The sequence below is a fragment of the Dasypus novemcinctus genome, chromosome 13 (genome assembly GCF_030445035.2).
Source record: "Dasypus novemcinctus isolate mDasNov1 chromosome 13, mDasNov1.1.hap2, whole genome shotgun sequence".
In the NCBI taxonomy this organism is placed as follows: Eukaryota; Metazoa; Chordata; class Mammalia; order Cingulata; family Dasypodidae; genus Dasypus; species Dasypus novemcinctus.
In genome coordinates, this window is record NC_080685.1 from 38,951,665 (window position 1) to 38,976,984 (window position 25,320).

Genomic DNA, 25,320 nt, shown 5'->3' on the forward strand with positions numbered 1-25,320 from the left:
CTTTCGGGACTGTGATAGAGCTCCCCTGGCTAGGAACTCAGTACTCCCTCAGTTGTTGTTTTTAATTGTAACCACTATGAAAATATCCAAACATTTTTATGTACCCTGGATATATGCCCTGGAGAACTCCCTGCCAACCATGTGTCCCCGGTCAATAACATCCCACACCAGTATTCCTCCCCTGCCATTGTTGAACCTCTCTGTGATCCAAAACTTCTTTAAAAATGAAGCCCAATATATTGCCAGGTCCCATTAATAGTAAAGTGGAATATAGTGATGACTTTAAAGGTTAGATATAGAATACATATTAATTTAGAAAAATTAAGGTAAAAATAAATTAGGGTATCAAAAAATTAAAAAATGCAAAAACTTTGTTTTTGATGTTTTGCCGTCCATCACTGCAATAAGTTTTGCCCTGTATGCAAATTGGCAAGGCAACTACTTACGTCTTTTCCTCAGTGTCTACGTCCTTTCTTTTTCTTTTTTTTTCCTAATTATTAAGCTTATCTTCACAAAAGTTTTAGATCACAGTAATTCATATATGCAATATACAGTACTCCCACATATCCAACATAAAACCCTTTCCCCTTCCACAGCAATAATCTTTTTACATATTCATACTATATTTACTGAAACTGATGTACAGATATTGAGACAATAGCTTTCAAACGAGGTAACACTTGGGTTTACATTGTGGTTTATATTTTAGACTATACAATTTTCTAAATTTTTAGTTATCTTATATTTTACATTATGATTTGCATTTTAGCCTATCAGCCTCTATACACTTTTGGTGTAATTTAACATATCTTATATCCATCTTTGCATAATCTTGTGGAACACTCTATTGCCCACACAGCTCAATAGTCTTATCTCTATTAAGAAATTGAACTTATTATCAAAACCTCCCTGAAAGAAAACTCCAGGCCCAGATGACTTTACCAGTGAATTATAATAAACATTTAAGGAAGAAATAATGCCAATTCCATACAAACTCTTCCAAAAAATAGTATAACCAGATTTTGTCTAGGTTCTCGACTATGCTGCAGAAATGAATTTCAAGAGCATGTTAGGTGAGTTAGGCCAGTAATTTATTAAGGTAGGGAGGGAAGAGAAATGGGAGAAAATAACAGATCGTGGGTCCCAGGTAGAGAGGAAGTGGCTGAAGAATGATAAGATGGACTGATTTGCAGACTACAATTTCCCACTATGGATTATAAATGCCCAGGTTTTACTTGTGTGTTCATCATGGCAAGGGAAAAACAGCAAGAGCAGGGTACAGAAAGCAGGAACAGGCATACCAACAGGGCTGGTTCTTTTTCTGACTTGTCTTTTAAACTATTAATTATTTCACCCTTTTGCTAATGGCAGGGGAGGAGTTCCAGCTATTTGCTATTTTGATTGATTATCCTACTCATCAGTCCCCCAGGAGGGCCCAATTATAAAGTCCTTGGGGAATGTCCAAGGTTTCTCCTGGCTTCCAGAAAAATCTTGTTCTGAATGGCAGAATCTTGTGTGTGTGTGTGTCTTCTGGCTGCCATCTTGGGGATATTGATGTCCATGTGGACTCTTTGCCAGGTTCCAGATCCATCTATTGATTCCCTATCTTACTAGCCAGCTTCATTAGGAATGGAAAGAATACTTCCCAACCCAGACAACCAGGCAAGAAAAGAAATAAACAAATCAGTATCCTTCATGAACACAGATACAAAAAAAGTTTACAAAATTTTTGCAAATCACATCTAACAGTATATTTAAAAGATAATACAACATAACCAAGTGGAGTTTATTCCAGGGTTGCAAGGGTGGGTTTACAGTAGAAAACCAACCAATATATTAAAATTGACCATATGCAGTATAATTAAGAACTCAGCAGGTCTTTGTCCCTGGTTCCTGGGAGGCAATCTGTATATCCTTGGAATTTCCCACAGTAAGAGCGTCTTTTGTTATTATTGTGAGCTCCTGAGCACACTCGAAGAGTTTATACTAAGAAGTTGACAAAGTAGGCTCACCAAACTGGTAGACTTAGGGCAGAGGCAGCCTATCCACACCATATGATTAGTTGGCTGGAACTTTGAGCCAGGTCTTAGTAGCTTGACTTTCTGGAAAATGGGGGTAGGGGTGGTGGCGGCAGCTATAGATTGAGTTTAACCACGTGGGAACTGATTCCACCAGTCATGCTTAAGTAATGAAACACCAAGTGTCTCTGGACACTTGAAACTTAGGTGAGCTTCCATGACTGAGAAGATACAGCCCATTCCAAGAGGGTGATGTGTCTTGACTCCACATGGAAAGGACATGGAAGCTTGTATTTGAGATCTTCCCAGACCTTGCCTCATGCAGCTCTTCTTTTGGCTTCTTCAAATAATACAATATGTTTTCTTTTTACTATAATAAAACTAAAGTAATAATCATAGCACTTTCACTGAGGTTCTATGAGTTGTTTCAGGAAACTATCAAACATGAGGATGTGGTGGGAATTTCTGAAATTGTAGCCAGTTGGTCAGAAATTCAAGTGGCCTGGGCCCCTAAACTTGTGACTGGTGTCTGAAGGGCAATCTTGTAAGGGGGTTGCCCTTAACCTGTGGAGTCTGGCTTAACTCTGGGTAGTTAGAGTCACACTTGAATTGTATTGTAGTTAATGTTGAACTACTGTACTTTTTTGTACCACACTAACAAACTAAAAAGAAGAAAAAAACATATAATCACTTCAATAAATGCAAAAAAACCATTTGACAAAATTCAACATCCACTTGAGACAGGATGAGGAGGAAAGGGGCAGAAAACCTAATAAGTCTGGTAAGAGAAACTGAGGCATTGACCTGTGCTAGCAATGGCCTGCTGACATATACAGGCTGAGGCAAAGACCTGCTAACTTATATCAGCCTTCTGAGTCACATAGGAAAGTTAGGAAGGGGCAACTTGCAGCAAAAACAGCCTTCAACTTATAGCACACAGCACATACTCATTAGTTGTGTTATCAGAAGGCAGCCAGCAACATCATTACATGGCAGGAAAGAGGGAAGGGGCAAGAGGGGCACCAGCATCCCACCCCCTTTCAGATTACCTCACATCTTGTGGTCAGTGACCAGAGGCCAATCACCACCAGTCAACATGCCCTGCAGAGCTCATGGACAACAGCCAGAAGCCAAGCACCACTACACAGCATCCCCTAGCTCCCCTAAGAGAATTAAATCACCCAATAGAGTTCCCCTGCTGTCTCAACTATGTCAATCAGTGCAGACCCTGGAGTCCTGTACCCCCATAAAAAGGGAATCCCAGGGCAGAATGTCACACTTTTCTCCCTTAAAAATGCCCATGTTCTTCCCTGAAGGTGTACTTTCTTTTTTTATTTTACCTCCCAATAAATTCTTTGCTTGTCTCATTAATTTGTGGCTTGTCCTTGAATTCTTTCTTGCGATGAAGACAAGAAGGTAGGTACCTAAACACTGTCTCTGATAACACATTCATGATATAAACTCTTGGCAAACTAGGAATAGGAAGAAATTTCCTTAACCTGATAAAGAGCTAAATGAAAAACTTATAGCTGATGAAACCATGGGCAGCCAAAAGCAGTCTGTGGAGATGTCTCTGTTCCTGCAACCTTTTCTTTTGTGCTTGTTTAAACCACAGGTCATATAATCTGGGAATGTATAGAAAATACAGACTCTTGTCCTTTAGACAATCCTTAAGACACTGGGAACACAAGTCACATTCCTCAGAACCGAGATTACAATGACAAGGAAATATCAGAAGCAAATCAAATGTGAGAAGTCCTTCAATAAGGAAGATCTGGCCTAAAATCCACTCTACCACATATAGACAGCTATATAATTAACCAGTTGCACTATGTCAAGTCAAACCTCCCCACTTCTCCGACCTCTTATTCCCATTCCCATTAAATTTCCCTTAACTCTCTGATCAGGGAGACAGATTTGAGCCTCATCTCCTGTCTCCTTGTTGGTTGACCTTGCAATAAAACTCTTTCTTTTCTCAAAATCTCAGTGTTGCAGTATTGGCCCCTGAGCATATTGTGCAGCAATGCCTTCCTTGGTAACAATTATGGTGACCACAAAGGGACTTCTGGTGTCAGAATCACCTGTCCAAAGTACTGAAGACCTGGTGGGGTGAGATGCCTCATGTTTGCTGATCCTAAGTGGCCACCTAGGCCAGTTTGTCGAAAGGCTCGACACTTAGGGTCTCCTCCACTCCTGCCAAGCTTATCAGGCCCTTCAGCACTATTTTCAATTTTGAGGAAAGAAATAGTTCTGGGAATGGACATATTTTGGGTGATTACCACATATAAGTGCCTATCCTCCAGTCAAATGCATGTCTGTTAAAATTGGGGGTTAGAGTCCCCTTCTGGGATCAAGGAAGTTCTTCTGTGGGTTAAAGTCCCACCCTTTTGGCTATTATTGTCCATGCCCCAAGACTTATGAGGATTTAGTCACAGAAGTACTCATACCCTTCTGGGTAATCTTACATGGTATCTGATCTGGAACATTTAGAAGGAATTAAGAACTTGTGATCATGGGTAATGTTAATAGTATACCTGACTGCAGGCCTTTAGGGTATATTTTGCAAAATTGGTCTACATTTAACTATGAGACTATGAAAAGGAAGAAAATGATCTTATTTTGTAACAAGGCCTGGCTTCAATATGAATTAGAGTCTGGGGAACACTGGTCTGAAAATGGATCTTTAAATTATAATACTATCCTACAATTAGATTTACATTGTAAAAGGGAAGATAAATGGGACAAAATTCCATATATTCAATCTTTTATAATCTTTGAATCAGAATAAAAGTTTACAGAAAATGTACAAAGTTGTGGTTTAAAGTAGGGAATTATATATTTCTGTGTTTCTGTGTTTTTGTGTCTGATTTGTGGCTAAAGATTTTTAATTGAAGCTATAAGCTTTCAATTTGTGTCTGGCTGTTTGATGTGTATTTTCCTACCTCCAGATGGTAATACCAAATTAATAAACAAAAAATTCTTAAAAGAGTTCTATCCAAGTTACTTAAAGATAAATAAGCACTTATATACAAAAATTAATACCCCTAAAGCCCCAGAAATTTAAAAAATCAAACTTCTAATATTTCCAATATAAAGAATTTTTTTTATTGACTTTGTAATAATATTACATTAAAAATATATATGTGAGGTCCCATTCAACCCCACCTCCCCACCCCCCTTCTCCCCCCCCCAACAACACTTGTTCCCATCATCATGACACATCCATTGGATTTGGTAAGTACATCTTTGGGCACCTCTGCACCTCATAGACAATGGTCCACATCATGGCCCATACTCTCCTCCATTCCATCCAGTGGGCCCTGTGAGGATTTACAATGTCCGGTGATTACCTCTGAAGCACCATCCAGGGCAGCTCCATGTCCCAAAGACGCCTCCACCTCTCATCTCTTCCTGCCTTTCCCCATACCCATCGTCCACCATGTCCACTTTTCCCAATCCAATGCCACCTCTTCTATGTGGACATTGGATTGGTTGTGTCCATTGCACCTCTATGTCAAGAGGAGGCTCAGATTCCACATGGATGCTGGATGCAATCCTCCCATTTTCAGTTGTAATCACTCTAGGCTCCATGGTGTGGTGGTTGTCCTTCTTCAACTCCATCTTAGCTGAGTGTGGTAAGTCCAATAGATCAGATTGTAGGTGCTGGAGTCTGTTGAGGCTCAGGACCTGGCTATCACATTGTCAGTCCAGAGATTCAAATCCCCTAAATATATCTTAAACCCCAACATTAACTGCACCTCCAGCACATTAGCATGAAAGTCTTATGAAAGGAGATCCCATCTGAGTCCAGATTCATCACACATAAACACCATTTCCAAAGAGGGGCCATCTGCCCTGGTAGTTAACCCCATCGGCCATGACCATAACTCCCATGGGTCTCTTTAGCCCTCAAAGGAACCAATATCTGGGGGTTGTATCTGCTTTATCTGTCTCTCTGACTCTGCTCAGTTGTGCATGAGGGCAATCCTTCTGCCAGCCTCCAGACTCTTTTTTAGAAACTCGTAGCCATATAAACTCATTTCTCCTTTCCATTTCCCCCTTACTTTAGGTCAAACAGCATTTTAAAGTCATGTTATTTTATGTAGACATGGATATTCTGCTGATCCGCATTGAACCTTCCGTATAAGGTCATTTTCCAGTTGCATCATCAGTTGGTAGTTGATAGTGGTCCCTCGTTGCCAGGGAGGCTCATCCCCGGGTGTCATGTCCCACACTGGGGGGAAGGCATTGCATTTACATGCTGAGTTTGGCTTCGAGACTGGCCACATTTGAGTAACATGAAGGCTGACAGGAGGAAATTCCCAGGCACAATGTTGCTCTAGGCCTTGTTCTTATTTTAGGTTTATCAGCTCACAAGCATAGTCATTAGCATCAGGGGCTCACTGTTGAACCCTCACTCCCTCCCGGTCCCCACCGCTGTACCTGGGAGACTGTCGCTGCTCCCCTAGGGACCACGACAGAGCACCACTGGCCAGGAACCCAGTACCCCCCCTGCTGTGGTTCCAATATAAAGAATTTTTGTGGAATTAAATCAAATGTTTTAAAAATTCAAGTGCATTATCAAGCTTGAAAAATTATCCAGAACTCTTGATTTTGACTGTTCTAATCCTCCTTTAACTCCTCTATGTCTTAGCTTAGCCTAATCCTCCCCCCCACCCCCACCCACGTATATAACAAGATTTCCAAATCCTACTGAAGTCTCAGTGGGTTTTACAAAAGAATTCAGCCTTATCATTCAGATTTATGAGCCTGGATATTCATGACCTGGTAAAGATCATGCCAAAATCTGGATAGACAAAACTAACTGGAAAAATCCTTTAAGTTTCAAAATGAAATATTTTGTTAGATGAAGCATATAAGCTAGTTAAGAAATTTCATAAGGTCATAAGGTTATATATGACATGTAATTTCCCAAATTATTGATTGAAGAAAAATCCAGCAATGTACCTCAAAACTCAATGAACCCATATATGAATATTTTAACAGGTTCAAAAAATTCTCCCAAGCTGGAATGACAGCCAAATAAACCCCAATAAATCCTCTAGGCACCAGGATTCAGGGTGCGAGTAGTTGTAATTACTATAAACAACCTGGATATTGGAAAAGAGACTGCCCCAAACTTCCTGAAAACAGCAGCAACACCCCGTAATGTTCTTTGCCTCCTAAGAAAACAAAGTGCCTTTCAGTGAGACAGTTAAGGCTGCCCCAGGAAGCAGCAGAGGCTTTTCCAATTGTCCACATCACATCTTTAGGTGAAATAGATCTGATAAATGGAAATAATTGGAAATGAGAGCACATGGGCTCTAATAGATACTAGGGCTACTTTATCTGTCTTAAATTCTACTGTCCTCGTTTGGAACTCTTAAAACCAGATTCAACAGACCAGGCTTCATTCTTTCTGTTTCACCTATTCCTGCCCCCAGGGACTCCTAGACTTTGGCTGAATCCAAAGCATCATATTGTAGAAATCGGATTCCTAATTTTTTTTGATGTCTCAACCTTTATATGCCTGTTTTAAAGCTAAGCAAATTGAGCCCCTTATTTGGGATTAAACTAGTTAAAATTCCTTTAAGGAAATAAAGCACAATTTGCTCAGCACTCCCACTCTTGGACACCCTAATTACAAATGCCCTTGTCCATGAAAGAGAAAGGAACACTTTTAAGTTTCCTTACACAAAAGCATAGAAACCCCTATTGATAAATCTGATATAGGGGCAGTTCCCACCTTAAAGATAACTCAGGAATCTATCAGGTTGGATATGCTATAACCTCTATGAAACAATAGGAGTTAATTATGCTTGCAGAAGGAAAAACCATTAGAAATAGTAGGAAGTAAAGCAGCGAATTAAGGTTGTGATGACGAACCAGTTGTGGCAGCTATGGGAGAAGGGCTGGGTGTAGGACAATGGAGAGGTTTGGGTTTGGTTTGGAATTCTTTCAACTGGGCCTGGGAATTGGGAGTGATGTGCACAGGGGAAATGTTGCAATATAGGCCATGTTTCGCATGTTTGTCCTGTAAGGTAATCTTCTCAGTTGCTATGGAGTTTCCCAGTTTGGGATTATTTTTCTAATAATACCTTTGCAATGACAGCCACATGTAGTAGCCAAAGGCATGCTGATGCAGAGCACCAGAAAATCTGTTGGCTTTTATAAAGGGTATTTATTTGGGGTAAAAGTTTACAGTCCCAAGGCCCTAAGAAGTCCAACTCCAGGCTGCTTTCTCACCAAAGTCAGTTGCCACGTGTTGAAGCAAGGTGGTGGGCGATCTCTGCCTGGTCTCTCAGGGCTTCCTGTATTAGTCTCTGGCATAGGGCTCGTTTCTTTCTGGGCCTTCTCAGCTGCTCAGCTGCTCTGTTTTCTCCAACTGCAAACCATCAGGTGAATGGCTCTGCTCTCCCCGGAGCTTTAGCTGTTTGAGCCTTCTCCTTTCAAAATGACCAAAATGACCATGATCTCTCCTCTTCCATGTCTTCTTGAGTGAGTGTCCATTTTTATAGGCCCACCAAGCGATGGGGATTTAACCTGAGTCATGCCTTACTGATGTTGCCAAATCAAAAGCCCTAAATTGATTTTATCAAGTAAACTTAAAACCTTTGAATTTATTACAATCAAAGGGAATCACAACCAGAGGAACAGGCCCGTTTACAAACATAGTCTTTTTCTTTTTTGGGGGGGAGGGGGAGGAATTAATAGATAATCTCAAACTGCCACACCACAGAAGATAAATCATTATTAAAACATATTTATAGCCTTGTAATGGGGGTAATTGAATAAACTCTAATTGCCAAATTTCAAAAGGTCCAATAGGTAAAGGAAAATGTCCATGAGGGCTATGGTAAGATTTTCCTGGATCATGTTTGGGACAAATTAGACAATTGTAGTATGTTTTCCATAGCCTGATAGTAGACTTTTGAGGTTGCTAATAATTTGGGGATGTTATGGAACAAAGAAGTCTTTAACCTTCAAGTGGGGAGACAACAAGGAGGCAAGTCTCTGCGTTCTCCAGGCTCAGTGATGGGCAGTTAGGCACATGGCATCTTACTGCTGGTCTGCTGCTCTCTCCTCTCTCCTAAGGCATTATCTCTTTGGCTTCACCCTGCTCTGTGGGTCTAACCTCTCAGCAAGTGGGGTGGGGATGGGGAGGTTCTCTTTTTGTGCCACTGTGCTGGACTGATTCCAGCCTCCAGCCTCTGGGACCTCTCCTGTTTCTGAGGCTTTTCTTTTCCAGTCCTTCATTTATAAAGGACTCCAGTAAGAGGGTCAAGTTCCACCCTGGGTCCTGCAATCCAATCAAAGGCCCTTAGCTGAAGTGATCCAATCAAAAGGGTCCTATACTCACAGGTATGGATTAGCCCCAAGGACATGATTTTCTGGGATCCACCCAGTTCTAGACTGTCACACAGCTCATGTTTTAAGAAATTCCAAGATGCCACACTGTTACCAAAGGTTTGGGCTATAAATAAATTCCTGGTCATTCCTAGGCAAATATAGAGAAAAGCACTGACAACCATCTGGCAGATATAGCTGCAAAAAAAAAAAGCACCAACAAATTCTAATTCTGTATCTGTTTCAATAATGATTTTGAATAAAGTGACTCCAATGGGGGAAATAAGAAGAAACAACTGTGTTTATGAGCCAGCAATTAAACAATGATTTATCCCTAATGGTAAACCAGTTCTCCCTAATTACCTCCAGAAAACTTTTCCAGAAATTATTCATAATATATCTCATTGGAATACTGAGAAAATGGCAAACTGAGAAAAAAAATTTTTCTGGAAACCATCCCATAAACTAGCTATGTTTTCTGAGCTTGATTATCAATGTTAAGTACAAATAAGCATACAATTTTATTCTATTTGTTATGTTCTCCCTAGTTTATATAAGTTTTAATAAAATAAACTAGCATTATTGTTAGCAGAATGCTCTGGGTTCTGGACTTCTAGGTTCTTGGCTATGTGGCACAAAGGTATTTAAGGACATGCCTTAGGGCAGGCAAGGGGGTAAAGAGTTTATTAAGCAATAAGAAAAAAAGAGTATACAACCCCAGACATGGGTGCAGGTATGCTGTAGAGCGAGACATGCATGTAGGGCCCCAGGTTAGGCCTTTTTTTGTTTTTTTTAAGATTTATTTATTCATTTCTCTCTCCTTCCCCTCCCCCCGCCCTGGTTGTCTGTTCTCTGTGTCTATTTGCTGCGTCTTCTTCTTTGTCTGCTTCTGTTGTTGTCAGCGGCACGGGAATCTGTGTTTCTATTTTTCAAAGATTTATTTATTTATTTCTCTCCCCTTCCCCCCCACCCTCTGCCCTGGTTGTCTGTTCTCTGTCTATTTGCTGTGTCTTCTTCTTTGTTTGTTTCTGTTGTTGTCAGTGGCAGGAAATCTGTGTTTCTTTTTGTTGTGTCAGTTCTCTGTGTGGGCAACGCCATTCTTAGGCAGGCTGCACTTTCTTTCGCGCTGGGCAGCTCTCCTTATTGGGGCATACTCCTTGCACGTGGGGGTCCCCTATGCGGGGGACACCCTTGCATGGCATGGCACTCCTTGTGCGCATCAGCACTGCGCATGGGCCAGTTCCACATGGGTCGAGGAGGCCCGGGGTTTGAACCGAGGACCTCCCATGTGGTAGACGGACGCCCTAACCACGGGGCCAAGTTCGCTTCCCTTTTTTTTAAGGTTAGGCCTTTTTAAAGCCTTTTCTTTCCCCTTTCCCAATGTTGGGGGGGGGGGGGTCCCAGCGGTTTGCTGTTCTGATCAGTTGCCTTACAATCCCCACCTGTTAGCTCTCAGGGGACCTATGGGAGGCCTATTTGGATTTATCTGGGGCTTCCCTTGACTCCGGAAGAGTTCCAAAATGAACCTTTTGGCCAGGCTCTAGATGGGGTCTTTCCAGCTTTGTTTTCAGTAGCAGGGGGTTTCAAGGCAGGGTCTCACAGCCATGTTGTCTGCTGGGTCCCAGCTGCCTTTCCTCTTTCCCTATACTAACCTACCTTATTATATCTATCGAATCTTTAAAATGATGAAAAATGTAAATTTTTGTTTAATAAAATTGAGTTATTATTTTAACTAACTTTTAAAAGAAATTTGTGTTTTGTAGGATGTTTGAAGAGAGTTTCAAAGATCTTTTTGGTAACTTAAGGTATGCAGGATGGGCTTTGTTAAGGAAAAGGAGTATAGTTTTGTCCTAAAGTAAAATGACTGTTTTTCACAGAATGAGAAACAGGAATGTATAGGATAAAACCTAGGAGGATATAGACAGTTATGGAAGATTTGTGGAAATGAATTATACTTGTCATGATTAGTGCTAAGATTTGATAAGCGTATTCATAATATTTTTAATAATTTTCATATCAAATAGTATATTCATTTAAAACTAGAATTTCTCTCTGTTAAAATGAGGAAATTTTCTAGGAATATTGGTCTGATCTTAATGAGAGATTATAAAAGCTTTTTCTCGAGTATTCTGCCTAGAAGATAGAAGCTCTAAGCCAAATCAGACTAATATTCTCATTGATGTTCTTATTGACCTTATCATCCTTCATTGTTTTAAAAAAGTTAGTCTTTTCACTTTTAAAATAGTTAAGTCTTTTCCATATTTACTCTTTTATTGTCACTTTGGTCAAATAGGGAACCAAATGTTGTTTCACAGTGACCCATTTTCCTGTTTAACATAATTTCAAACCTGGCAAATTTAACATTTTGTCTTCCTAAAAATCAAACCCTAAAGGATATCTTTTTATTTCAAACTGTCACAAAGGATTTGTTCTTTTACCTTGTAAAAAGAGAGATGCTGGAAATGGTTAGTTCGTTTAATATGTTAAGAGTTGCATGGGAAGTGTTATTAAATTAAAAGGGATTTTCTAATCTTCTGTTTGTTGAGTTTGTGTGGGTGAAATTGTTACCGGATTTTGTCTATGTTCTTGACTATGCTGCAGAAAGGAATTTCAAGAGCACGTCGGGTGAGTTAGGCCAGTACTTTATTCAGGTAGGGAGGGAAGAGAAATGGGAGAAAATAACAGATCATGTATCCCAGGTAGAAAGGAAGGGGCTGAAAAGTGATAAAGTGGGCTTATTTACAGACTACAGTTCCCCATTATAGATTATAAATGCCCAGGTTTTACTTGTGTGGCCATCACAGCAGAGTAAAAATTGGAAGAGCAGGGTGCAGAGGGTAAGAACAAGGGTCCAAAGGCAAGAGAGAGAATCAGGCCTTGTGCTTAACTATCCACCCCTTTGCTAATGGCAGGGGAGGAGTTCCAGCTGTTTACTGTTTTGATTGATTACCTCCTCCCCCTTAAATCCCCCATGAGGACCCAATAATAAAGTCCTTGGGGAATATCAGGGGCTTTTCCTGGCTTCTGGAGGAGGTCTTGTACTAAATGGCAGAATCTTGGGAAGGATATTCTAGCAGCCATCTTGGGGTTATTGATGTCCATGTGGACTTCTTTCCAGGTTCCAGATCCATCTATTGATTCCCTATCTTACTAGTCAGCTTCAAAGTGTTATTCCTATAAATATTTTGCAATTGTATAGAATTTCTAGAGAGTTGGCAGTGTTCTCACTGTCCATGATCTATCCTGATGCTGATCTGCATGATATTAGACAGTAGTATACTGTTATTTGCGGTCACCCCTCGGGCTGAAGTGTGGTTTGCTGGCCTGGCAGGGGAGCGGCCGCGGTAGGCCTAATTCCGCTGCCCCCATAATAGGGTGGTTGGTTGGGCCCACCGCCACCCCTGAAGGAAGCTCGGTATGGGCGCAGAGTGCCCTCGGGTCTCCCCTTCTCGGCAGCCATGCTTCCGCGGCCGCCCCTCCTCCCAGATGGCGCCACCCGATGCCTTGTGGGGCGGCACCCTTCTTCTTCCTTCTCCCTGCGCAGGCGCAGGGCAGAAAATTCCAGTCTGCCCTTTTCCCCTCCCCCGACAGCAGCAACAGCCAGGTGTGGGCGGAAAAATCCAGCCCGCCCTTTTCCCCTCCCCCGACAGCAGCAACAGCCAGGCATGGGCGGAAAAATCCAGTCTGCCCTCCACCCCAGCAACAGCAGCCACCAATCCCTAAACCCTGCCCCTTCCCCCAGCAACAGTGACAGCCAATCCCTAACCACCACCCCTCCCCCGTCCGGTACCACCCACTGACCTTTCGCCGGCAACCAATCAGAACGGGGCGTGGCTTCGACCAATCAGCCTTCCCCAGCCCCTATAAAACTGTTGCCTCTCCCTCAATAAAGTGGACTTGCGTGTTTACCTTGTCTCCGCGGTAGTTCTTCTGCCGTGCGCCCTCCAGTCCTGAGAGCCCCCGACAAGGGCCTGGCCTCCCTTGTCCCCAGTTCGTCGCCTGCTTCTCCGGGCGACCCCTTCGTCGCCTGCTTCTCCGGGCGACCCCTTCGTCGCCGGCTTCGCCGGGCGACCCCGTCAGCCGAACCGCGCAACCCCTTGTGAGACTGATCCCTCGTCTGCTGCCGGACCGACCCCTCGTCCCAAGTGGGACCGACCCTTCGTCCCAAGCGGGACCGACCCCTCGTCCAGAGCTGGACCGACCCCTCGTCCGCAGCCAGACCCCACCTCTACCCACCGAGCAAACCGTCGCAGTTATTGATCTTAATTTTAGTTATTCTTAGAAAGAATGCTACTTGTCACAGAAACAACCAAATTGCCTTTTCATTTACATTGTTTTACTCTGATGTTTCTCTGAAAGTGCATGTGGTCAGCTACAGATCAGAGCTTCATCTTCAGCAAAAAGGGACTTTGAATGAGAAGGCAAGTATAAAGTAATGTTCTACCTGTCAATTAGCACAACCCTGGTAAAAGTGTAAAGGTGAGACAGGGTCAAATGTCTTGACTGATAGAGCCTTTTGAACATTTTCAAATTTATACAGTTACATACTTCTACGGGATATGAAAGTGTCCTTGTTATCATATGTCTGTTTTCTGGGTAGATAGAAGTTTTTCCATGTCATAAGGCTACTGCCCTCACAGTAGCTGAAAGAGAGAAAGAGAGAGAGAGAGAGAGAGAGAGAGAGATATTAAACTGGAATTCCTGTTATTCTCTCATGCAATAGTGACTCCTAGTTTACTGAACTGTAATCAAGGAGCTTTGTGGGATCTCACTCATAAATGAGGGCCTTGTCCCTACCATTCTCCATTGTCAGGAAAGGTAAAAGGAGCAAATGGTGTTATTAAAACTCAGTTAGCTAAATGTATGGAATCCTTCAATTTATCATGACCAAAAGCCTTGCCTATCCTCTAATTAAATCTAAAAGCCACTCCATTTGGAAAATATAAATTATCCGCACTATAACAGAGAGATGCATGAAAATAAATGTTGGAATATATGAGCCTTGCCTCATGAAAGGAAATATGTTAATGAGCCAAGCCCTCAAACTTAAAGCTTGCCCTTATGAAACTTATTGTTATGATGATGAAACTAAGACTAATTACAATTAATGCCTTAGAGTCATCCCCTGAAAACCTCCTTGTTGCTCAAATATGGCCCCTTTCTAATCCAAACTGCAAATAAACTCATTTCCTTCCCCTCCAAGGGACATGACTCCCAGGGATGAGCCTCCCTGTCCTCAGGGAATAATACTGTTAGTACTTTCTTAGAAAGATCTTGATTGAAAGGGGGAAATGTGAAAAGAAATAAAATAACATAGAATTTCTGTAGTTAAGAAATTTCAAATGGAATTAGGAGTTCATTCTGGATGTTATTCTTATGCAGGTCTCAGTCAGATATCACAACTGCCACGGTATGCAAAGCCTCACACAACAATGTTCCTGAAAACTCTAGGGACAGGGAAGTGGATTTGGCTCAACTGATAGAGTATCTGTCTACCACATAGGAGGTCCAGGGTTCAAACCCAGGGCCTCCTGACCCATGTGGTGAGCTGGCCCATGTGCAGTGCTGATGCACACAAGGAGTGCCCTGCCATGCAGGGGTGTCCCCCACATAGGGGACCCCCCCCCCACAAGGAATGCACCCCACAAGGAGAGCTACCTGGCATGAGAAAACTGCAACCTGTTTAGGAGTGGCACCGCACATACAGAGAGCTGATGCAACAAAAAGAGACACAAATTCCTGGTGTTGCTGCCAAGAATACAAGCAGACAAAGAAGAACACACAGTGAATGGACACAAAGAGCAGACAACCTGGGGTGGGGGTGGGGGATAAAAATAAATAAATAAATCTTTTTAAAAAAAGGTGTTTTTTATGAAAAACAACAGCAAAAACCCTAGGAACATCTGGACACCATAAACAAGGGACATGAATACATGGAATCAATACCCCCTCAACAGGTTCTATCTGGGAATACTTGAAAAGCTATTGCCCCAATATAACACAGTTATATTCACTTGTAACTTATAAATCCTCTAATCATGATCCTTCTACTTCTTTTATTTGGACCCATAATTTTCAATTTACTGGTTAAGTTTATTTCTCAGAGACTTAAAGTCTCTGGATTGTTCCTATGCCAGGTGAACCCTGAAACATAAGAGTAATTGTGACAACCAGGAACTCATGAATACCTTCAGCTATAAGCCAATCAATTCCAGTCCTCACATCCTAACCTATGTACTGAATCAGTATGACAGCATGAAACATCCAGAGTAGTTGTTGTTCCAAATCCCTCAAGATTGAGGAATGTTCAAAAACTCAAGGGGGAACTGAACCCATGGACATGCCAAAACCAGTTTGTGCGGATGTCCTTTGTTCCTGTAACATTTACTTCTGAGCTTGTTAAGTCACAGGCCATATAACCTGAGTATGTGCAGAAAACACAGACTCTTGTCCTTTGGACAACCCTTACAACACCAGGAACAAAGGTCATTTCCCTTGGAAACAAGATTATAAGCACAAGGAGACATCAGAACAAACTGAATGTGAAAGACCCTTCAATAAGGAAGAGCTGGTCTAAAATCCACCGTACCACATATGGACAACTTTATAATTAACTAATTGCACTATGCCAAGTGAAACCTCCTCACATCTCCACCTCCCACTTTCAATTCCCATTAAATTTCCCTTAATTCTCACATCAGGGAGACAGATTTGAGCCTTGCCTCCTGTTTCCTTGCCAGTTGGTCTTGCAATAAAACTCTTTCAAAATCTTTATGTTGGTGGGAAGCAGTCTTGGCTCAACAGATAGAGCATTCACCTACCATATGGGAGGTCCAGCGTTCAAACCCAGGGCCTCCTTGACCTATGTGGAGCTGGCCCATGTGCAGTGCTGATGCATGCAAGGAATGCACCCCTTAAGGAGAGCCACCCAGTGTGAAAGGAAGTTCAGCCTGCCCAGGAGTGGTGACTGCACACACACAGCAAGATGATGCAACAAAACGAGACACAGATTCCTGGTGCTCTGACAAGAATAGAAATGGACACAGAAGAACACACAGTGAATGGACACAGAGAACAGACAACTGGGACAGGAGGGGAAGGGAGGAGAAATAAATAAAAATAAATCTTAAAAAAAAAAATCTTTATGTTGGGCAGTGAGACCTTGCTCAGTAACACTAACATTATACTTAATGGTGAAGGCTTGCATGCTTTCTCCCTAGTTTAGCAAAAAGACAAGGATGCCTGCTCTCACCAATGTTATTCAATACAGTGCTGGAAATCTTATCCATGGCAATAAAACAAGAAAAGGAAATAAAAGGCATAAAGATTGGAAAGAAAAAAAAACTTTTCCTACTGGCAGATGACATTATGGTCTGCATAGAAAATCCTAAGGAATCTACACGAATACTCCTATAACTAATAATTGAGTTCAGTAAGTTTATCAAGACAATATACAAAAACCAATTGTATTTTCATAGACCAACAATGAAAAGTCAGGAACTGAATCTAAAAATACCATTTACAATAGCATCAAAAGTATGAAATGCCTGGGACAAATTTGAGAAAAGACATGCAAGATCTATATACTGAAAACTACAAAACGTTGCTGAGAGAAGTCAAAGACCTACATAAATGGAGAGGTATATTGTTTTCATGGATTAGAATATTTAGTATTGTTAAGATATCAATTCTCTCCATATTAATCTGTAGAATCAATATAATTCTAATCAAAATCCCAGTAGTCTTAAAAAAATTTTTTTTCTATCTGGTTGCATCATCGTCTTTTTGGTTCATTGCTTCGCTATGTGGGGACCTGTGCCTCACTGTGCCACACAGGGGCCTGCGCCTCACTGCACTGTGCAGGGCTGGGACACTTTTTTCTTTTTTTTACCATGAGGTTCTGGGGCTCAAACAGGTGTTCAATTGCTTGAGTCACAGCCACTTCCCTCAGTAGCCTTTTTTAAAAAATAGAAATTGACAAGCTGATTCTAAAATTTATATAGAGGTGCTAACATATACATATGGTCATTATCTTGAGTGTAGTGATGGTTTTTCATATGCATACTTACATCAAAACTCTTGAAATTATATAGTTTAAATATGTGCATCTTGTGTATGTTATTATGTCTCAATAAAGCTATTTTTAGAAACACATAAGTAAAGTAAAAAAGAAGCCACAAACTGAAAGATATTTGCAACACAATTGACATAGAGTATATATCTAGAATATAAAGAATCCTGTAAGTCAATAAGAATTCCACTCATATTTGTAACTTAGAGAAATTGTTTTACCTACAAGTTATGTATGAGTATAGATGCAGTTTTTATAGGAAAATACTGAAAATAACTCAAATGTCCATTGTCAGTAGATACTTTGTGGCATAATCACATGATGGTATTCTTCATGGCAGGGAAATTAAGGAACTGCAGCTACTAAGGGCATCAGGTTGAACCTCAGGAACATAATGGTGAGTAAAATAAAAGTCTCTGATGATAAATACAGTATCCTTCCATTTATATAAAATCTAAGAACATGCAAAATTATTAACTGTAAAACAAAGGGAGAGATAAATACAAGATCAGAATTGTAGTTGATTTTGATGGGAAGGGAAGAGGATGTAATCAGACATCCTTATGATACTTCAAGGATAATGGTAATATTTTATTTCTTAAACTGGGTAAGGGTACAAGAGTGCACAACGCATCATTATTCTTTATTCTTTCACATCTTTTATATTCTTTTTTAAAAAAATCTGCTCAATTAAAAATAAAGAAAAAGCTAAGCACCAGCCCACTGATGACAAGCCAAGAGCAGCTGGGGATAACATCCAAGGTCTAATTGGTCTTGGGATGGGATAAGGGCAGGCACTTGCCCCATCTCCTTGAAGTATCGTAGGATTGTCCTGATGGTGGAGCTAACTCCCATAACTTGGATCTAAGTCTCCATAAGACCCAAGTTAGCTTTTTCCCCAGTGAATCACATTTATCCTAATAGTTCATTAATCAGACTTACAAGTGAGCAAAGTTTCCCAGAGGCTTAGTGAGAATGTAAGTGTAAAGCACATGACTGCTTCAACCCAGATCTTCAGAGTCCTTCTTGGTTTCTGTGTTGAGAGTGCAGAGTGGGTGTTGGCACTATGGTAGGACAGTTATGGAGAAGGGGTCACTTGAAATTAGGGAAAGATTTTGTGATTGGTTTAGAAGTCCCTTAAAGACATTCTATGTGTTAGGAGTGAAAACAAATGGTGGTGGGGTAGAGGTCAATCTAAATACATTTCATCCAGTTAATTTTGACTTGGGGCTGGCTTAGATTTTCTTCCTCTTCTAAGGCTGCTGGGTCTTTCATATCATATCAGCTGCAAGGTTTACTGCCTCACTGCCTCCCCCACACCCATTTTCAGCACCCCCCTAGATTCCCTGGGGCCAACCACACAAAAACATATGCCTTTCAGATAATGGAAAATTTATTCTATGTGCTTATTTTAGAGTGAGAAATATCTATTCTCATACCCCTTTTTCTGATGTGTCTGCTCTGATCTGTATTTTCTGCACTGCTGAAGGGTCATGCTGTCCTTCCCTCTGTCTTTGAGCAGAACTACTGCCCTCATTTTTGAGGGCTCCTGTCCATTATTAGACATCTCCAGATAGTCAACTGGGGGCCTGGTGGGTGTTGTGGAAGGCGAAGGGGTGTGTTCACTGTGAAAATAGGCATGCGCCCTGCCATTGGAGAGGCCTCAGTCGAACAGTAAATACTTGAAGGCAGAGACACTGGTTCTCACAAGGCCACCTAGAACTGAACAGATGCTGTGGCCTCCCTATCGCCCCTATTTCTGAGTCTCCTCAGGTTTCTCAAGCTATCGGATGCCTCTGGTCTCTAATTTCCTCAGGATCAGCAGCTAGAGCTTTGACCATGAGTCTGAGCCCTGGGTTTGTTGTTGAGTCCTCTAGAAATTGGTTTTCTTTTCTCCTCTCCTCTTTCCCAGGGGACTCTCTGCTTCATACTTAGATTTCCACTGAGATTGCATATCCTTAGCTGTGCTACAAAAACAGAGCTGAGACATGGGACTAGAGAAATTGGTGTACAAATTTGTATAGGCTTTGGGTGGTTGGAGCCTGTAAAGGACTAATCTGATATCTGACTTGGTTCCATTATCAGTGTTCTCCCCCTTCTCTTTTGTTACATTCTAGTCAGTAGGAACATGTAAAGCCCAGAGCAGGATGGGGTAGGACACTTAAATTCTCACGCTTGCTTTCCCAGTGATTTTCTGTGTGGCATTCAAGCAATTTTCCACCTCCTATCCTCAGTTTCATCACCAGTAAAAATGACTGGTTATTGAATTGAGTTTTCCCAGATTATATATGAAGGCCAACTGGCATAGTTATATGCTTTGAAGAATCTCTGTCTCTGTGAGGGATTCTTGAAATACTGAGAGTACTATCATTTCATCTACTATCCTAATGATGCAGATGACACTGGAATCAACCTGGCCAAATCTGAATGATGAAAGCCAATCATAAGCTTGAAAATAGACCTCAGATGCAAGGAGATGAGACAGTTAAATTTATTTCCTCTTTTCTAATTTGAGAGGTTTCATGTTGAAGAAAATCAGTGTGTTGGAGGTTGCAAGAGCCTCAAACACTGTCACCATGAAACTGGGTTGTGTCCTCACATTCTGGGCTCCCTACCTCTCCCCTGCTATGCTCTGGGCAGTTCAAATGCTACTGGGTAAGTCAAATGTTTTGAATGTTGGCATGGGAATGGAGATGTGTCTGACTTTGGAGAAAGGATCCCATAGAAAGAAACATGAACTAGCTTTGGCCCTCCAAAGAAGCAGGGTTGAGGTGGCATGTGAAGGGTAGATATAAGGGAGTTGGATGGCAGGATTGAGCAGCTCTTTCTGACTAATATTCTTCAAGCCTTTTTCATTCTATCTATGATACCCTCTGTAGCTATAATCTCAACTCTTTTCTTCCTTTTTCTCAGAGAAGTTTCTTGAAAGAGTCATGTGTACTTGCTATTTCCACTTTCACACCTCACTCACTCTTTATTGCTTGCATGTGGCTTCCACTGGGATCACTTTTGGCCAGGGTGCAATAACCTCCAATTCGACTGGGCCACTGCATACTTTTTAGTTCTTATCTAGCTGGGCTTATGCTGAAATAGCCTCTATATGCCTGAGTCTTCCACTAAACTGAGACTTTGCTTGTTTGTTCGTTTTAATCTTGTCTTATTTATCTTTGAACTCTCAGCAACTGCATTGTCCCTGCCCATTAATTTTTTAAACTGTTTTTATTGAACGTATAGAAACAGGACTAGATGATTGTATTAAGAGACAGCAGTGGTTCTGTGTCTAAAAACTCCAGAGTTGGAATCAGATACTCTGGCTTCAAGTCCCTCTTCTACTTTGGACAAGTCACTTTTGTATCTCTAAACTTTAGTTTTCTCATTTTTAAAATGAGAATAACACCTACCACACAAAGTTTATTGGTATGTAGAAGTGGCCCAACAATATTTTATTTTAAAAAAGGAGAGGAGGCCAAGTCCAGGTGAGTGATAGTTGAGGAACTGAAAAGAGGTAGCAGAGTAGTCAAGGGAGCTTAGAGAAGCTCTAAAGAAAGCAGCTGGTACTGATGTGGTGAGAATTAGGAAGTAGGGACGGGCCTTAATAAGGGAAGTTACAAAGTCAAAGAAGAGTACTGGACCATTGAGGGTGGAAGGAGTAAAGGTAAGTGGGGCCTGAAAGGATAGAGTGAAGACGTGAGCTCATGTGAAGTGACCGTGAGGTTAAATGGGAGGGAGAGGGGATTAAGGGGGACTAGGAGCAGTCATGGGGAGGGAACTCTCTTTGCCTGCATCAGTCATGTTAGTGAGAGTTTGATTGAAGGTGGGCAGTGAGAAATCTGTAGCTCTGAATCTCAACCCAAAGGCAAAGAATTGTTCCACAGTTACCAGTACAGTCTGGGAGTAGGGACTTGTGGGGTAGAGGGAAGGACATAGAAAGGGGATATCACCAGGAAAAGTTCAAGGGACAGAGGACAACAGGGTAGAGATATCTGAAGATGAAGAGCTGAAAGGGGGAGCACATGAAGGAGGACAGACACAGTCAGGTACTTAGAGCTATGGAAGATAACATATTCAAGACTGAAGTGCCAAATGAGTTTTGGGAGAGAAACCCCAAGGAAGTTCTGAGGACTGAAGTAGATCATGTCTGAAGTCAAGTAAAAAGAACACAGATTTTGGATTCAGATACACTTGACTTTCTTGTTCCATCCCTTACTTTCTGATGGAACTTTGGGTAAGTTAATTTACTTTTCTAAGACTGTTTCTTTAAGATCTATAAAATAGGAATGAAATCATGAGGATTAAATAAGGTAATGGATACAAGTGCCTAGCAGTGTCTGGCACATGGTAAAGACCCAAAGAATGCTAACATCTGGATCATCTCCCTTTCCCTCCTGGCCTATCTCTGCCTGCTGTGGGGCTATCCTTGTATTTGGTGCCTCCAATTTCCTGCACTAGAAGCTGGATGCCATGCTGGTAAGTTCACTGTTCTGCCACTCTTACCCCACCTTCTCCCCCAGACCACAGTCTGTTCTCTGAGAGCACCAAGAAGCCAGTGAACCAATGATGAAACAATCCCTCTGAGAGATCCATATGGATCTCTTAGAAAAAGATTTTGAGTTTTCCTTCCCTCACTCTGAAAAGGATGATTTCCCTAGAACAGGGAGGAATCCTTCTGGAGAGTGATTCCTTGTCTTCGTTCTCCAAGTCCCAGCAGCAACATTTCCTGGTTCTCCCTGGGCCATGCCCTCTTCGGCCGCCAGTTCTGAGTCACTGCAGTGTGAAAGTGTCACAGCCCCTGGATCTGTCAGCACCCAGGACACCGATGACAGCCCAGGAGAAGATGACTTCGAGGTCAAGGGCTATACTTTCAGTGAACCCTTCCATCTGATTGTGTCCTATGGTGAGGTTCTGGGCAGGCTGGAACACTGCTCTTTCTCTTGTTCCCTACATCCCTCCTTCCAGCCCCACAGCCAACTCAGGAAGGTGACCCCAGGACACTGGCCATGGGAAGAGACACTTTCTTCCTTGGCTTCAGCCCATAGTAGTCAGGGGGTCATCAGTGCTAGGCTCTAGAGAAGTTGTTCTGCAATCATAGCAGGGGTGAGAGTTGCCTGGGCCCTCAGAAAAAGTTTAGGGAAAGGGGTCTGTTTGTGAGAAGCACTGGGGCAGCTCCCAAAGGAGGCGAGGGGTGACTCTCAGTTCTTATGCTTGGTGACAGACTGGCTGATCCTCCAAGGTCCAGGCAAACCTGTGTTTGAAGGGGACCCACTGGTTCTGTACTGCCGTGCCTGGCAAGACTGGCCACTGACCCAGGTTACCTTCTATCGAGACGGCTTGGCCCTGGGTCCCCCAGGACCTAACAGGGAATTCTCCATTGCTGTGGTGCAAGAAGCAGACAGTGGATCCTACCACTGCAGTGGTATCTTCAGTGGCCCAGGCCGTGGGATCCCAGAAACAGCATCTGCTGTGACCATCACAGTTCAAGGTGAGAACTAGAGCCAGTGTCTTGCTGATGGAGGCAGGTGGGAGATACAAGGAGTCCAAAATTATCTCTCTTTAACCTGGAGGTGACAAGATCATTGAAGGCTCAAGCAGGTTGCTGACAATACCCTAGATGACCTTCAGGAGGAGTGGGACCCCAGCATTGCCTTTTCAAGTTATTTTGCCCCACTCAGAGTCCAGCATGTTTCCTACCTGCTCAGACCTATGCTCTCCAGAGTTCACTGATTGGGTATCTGAATTATTCCCAGATTTGTTCATCTCAGGATCTCTTCTATTCCTGTTTACATGGAAAGAGAGCAGAGGGATGGGATGTGAGGTGGGGGGAGTACTTGAAAGGTTAAAATGGAAGTTTTCTAAGCGAGTCCGTTCCTGATGGAAATAGGGGAAGGGAAGTGTGACTTTTTTTTTTTTTTTTTTTTGCCTATCATAGCTCCACGCAAATGTAGGATGGCTGAGCTCTTCTTTCGCACCTATCTCTCTCCCAGAATTGTTTCCAGCCCCAGTGCTCAGAGCCACACCCTCAGCTGAGCCTCAACAGGGAAGTCCAGTGACCTTGAGCTGTCAGACAAAGCTGCCCTTGAAGAGGTCTGCCACCCACCTCCTCTTCTCCTTCTACAAGGACGGAAGGGCAGTGCACAGCAGGGGCCTCTCCTCAGAATTCCAGATCCCCACAGCTTCAGAGGAGCACTCTGGGTCCTACTGGTGTGAGGCAGCCACTGATGACGACCAAGTTTGGAAACAGAGCCCTCAGCTGGAGATAAGGGTGCGGGGTGAGTTCGTGTGTATATATGTCACAGTCTGTTTGGTGTGTATGAAGAATAGAGGGGACAGAGTTATTGGTCCCATTAACTGGAGTTCAGTGTCAGCAGGCTAAGAAGGAACAGAGGAGGCAAGAACAATAAGTCCCTGGTGGTGGAAGGAAGCACAAATGGAGACTATTTCCATCAGACCATGGTGTATACCTAATGAAACCAAGACCTGAGCCAGCTCCACAGCTGCTTCCCACAGACTTTAGGCTCCCAATATAATCTCTGGGCATTTATAAGATCTAGAAAGAGGATGGGATACTCTGGAATCTGTGCTCAATTCTGGGGGTCCCTACTGAGAAGACTGTACTTGACCTGAAATATAGTCAGAGGAGATGTCCAGGGTGATGAGGGGGTTTGAAGGCACCTCATATAAAAATAATGGAAGGGACTAGACATGTTTGTCCAGAAGAGAAGGTGACTCAGGGAGCCAGCAGGTGTCCTTAAAAATATGAAGGCTGACATGAGGACGAGGAATTAGACTAGTATCATAAAATGAAGAGGTTGAACTAGCCAGGGAATTAGATTCTGCCTGGAGAGAAGAGGAATTGGTTAATAGTTATTGCTGTCTAATGATGAGGCCTCATCACTGAAGACTTTCAAACAGAGGTAACCAAATTTCAGACTTGAATTTGGACCAGAAGGGAGATAGAGTCCTCAAGCCTCTGCTTTCACTGGGCCTCACAGCCACTTCCAGGGAACAAGAAAAATTAACCAGGGAGATGAGGGCAAGGCCAGAGTCAGACTTCACTCTTGTATGTGCCTCCTGCCCCCTAATCCAGGTCCCTCCAAATCTGCTGCACCCCCCACCTTGAATCCAGCTTCTCAGAAACCAGCTGCTTCAGAAACTACTCCTACAGAGCCTCCAGGGCCTCCGCCACCTCTGCCCACCCCTTCTTCAGAGGACCCATGCTTTCTCTCTCTTCTGAAGGTGCCAGACCCCCACCTCCATCACCAGATGGACATTCTTCTCAAACACATGCAGGAGGTGAGAGTTCTCCTTGGTCACATGATCATGGAGCTGAGGGACTTATCTGGCCGCCTGACACCTGAGACCACAAAGTCTGCTTCTGAATAAAAATGAACAATTCATCTACAGTATTGTTAAACGCCCCCCCTCTTTCCGTTCTGCAGTAAGAGAATGCATTTGTATTCACACATTATTTTAAAGGTTGCCTCAGTGTTTTATTAGAATAATGGAGATAGATGAATGTAAATAAATAAATGTGTACAAAATAGCTGTCAGAATTTAGCTGTAATTGTGTTCTCTCTCTCTCTTTTTAAAGAAAGTATTTTAAGTATTTAAAGGGAAGCAATAGAAGTGAATTTTGTCCCCAGGGAGACATTTTTAGTTGTCACACTGGGAGTGGGGATAGGAGTGTTTTTGTCATGTAGTTAGTAGAAACCAGGGATCCTATGATGCTATAATGCACAGATCATCTCCCCCAAAGAAAGAGTTAGCTGGTCCAAAATGTCAATAATGTCAAGGTTGGAAAACTCCAGCCTAATGGAAAGTAGATGTTGGACTCTGGAGTGAGCTTTGCTCCTTCTACTTCCTCTCTTCTCCCAGCCTCATTCAGTG

At 42.4% G+C, this 25,320-nt stretch overlaps 1 protein-coding gene and 1 long non-coding RNA gene across 3 annotated transcripts in view; one reads left to right on the top strand and one right to left on the bottom strand.

Moving 5' to 3' along the window:
* The window catches only part of LOC105744825 (uncharacterized), a 75,823-nt gene that overhangs the window by 22,604 nt on the left and 27,899 nt on the right, over positions 1 to 25,320 (bottom strand). The gene's annotated exons all lie outside the window — the stretch shown is intronic.
* On the top strand, positions 19,956 to 24,976 carry FCRLA (Fc receptor like A). 2 transcript variants are annotated; one of them, XM_058310008.2, is made up of 6 exons: positions 19,956 to 20,091; positions 21,886 to 21,903; positions 22,136 to 22,330; positions 22,649 to 22,915; positions 23,418 to 23,702; positions 24,521 to 24,976. In XM_058310008.2, exons 1-6 carry the CDS (start codon positions 19,959 to 19,961, stop codon positions 24,814 to 24,816), a joined length of 1,194 nt encoding a protein of 397 aa, XP_058165991.1. In that variant the 5' UTR covers positions 19,956 to 19,958; the 3' UTR covers positions 24,817 to 24,976. The 2 variants fall into 2 exon arrangements, with proteins under 2 accessions (XP_058165991.1, XP_058165992.1); XM_058310009.2 differs by lacking the exon at positions 21,886 to 21,903.

What these genes read in the sequence shown, in the direction of transcription:
- FCRLA (XM_058310008.2), top strand. Translation starts at nt 19,959, where the DNA reads ATGTTGAAGAAAATCAGTGTGTTGGAGGTTGCAAGAGCCTCAAACACT. An exon ending in CCATCTGATTGTGTCCTATG is followed by an intron (nt 22,331 to 22,648) that starts GTGAGGTTCTGG and finishes GCTTGGTGACAG; the next exon opens with ACTGGCTGATCCTCCAAGGT. An exon ending in GCTGGAGATAAGGGTGCGGG is followed by an intron (nt 23,703 to 24,520) that starts GTGAGTTCGTGT and finishes CCCCTAATCCAG; the next exon opens with GTCCCTCCAAATCTGCTGCA.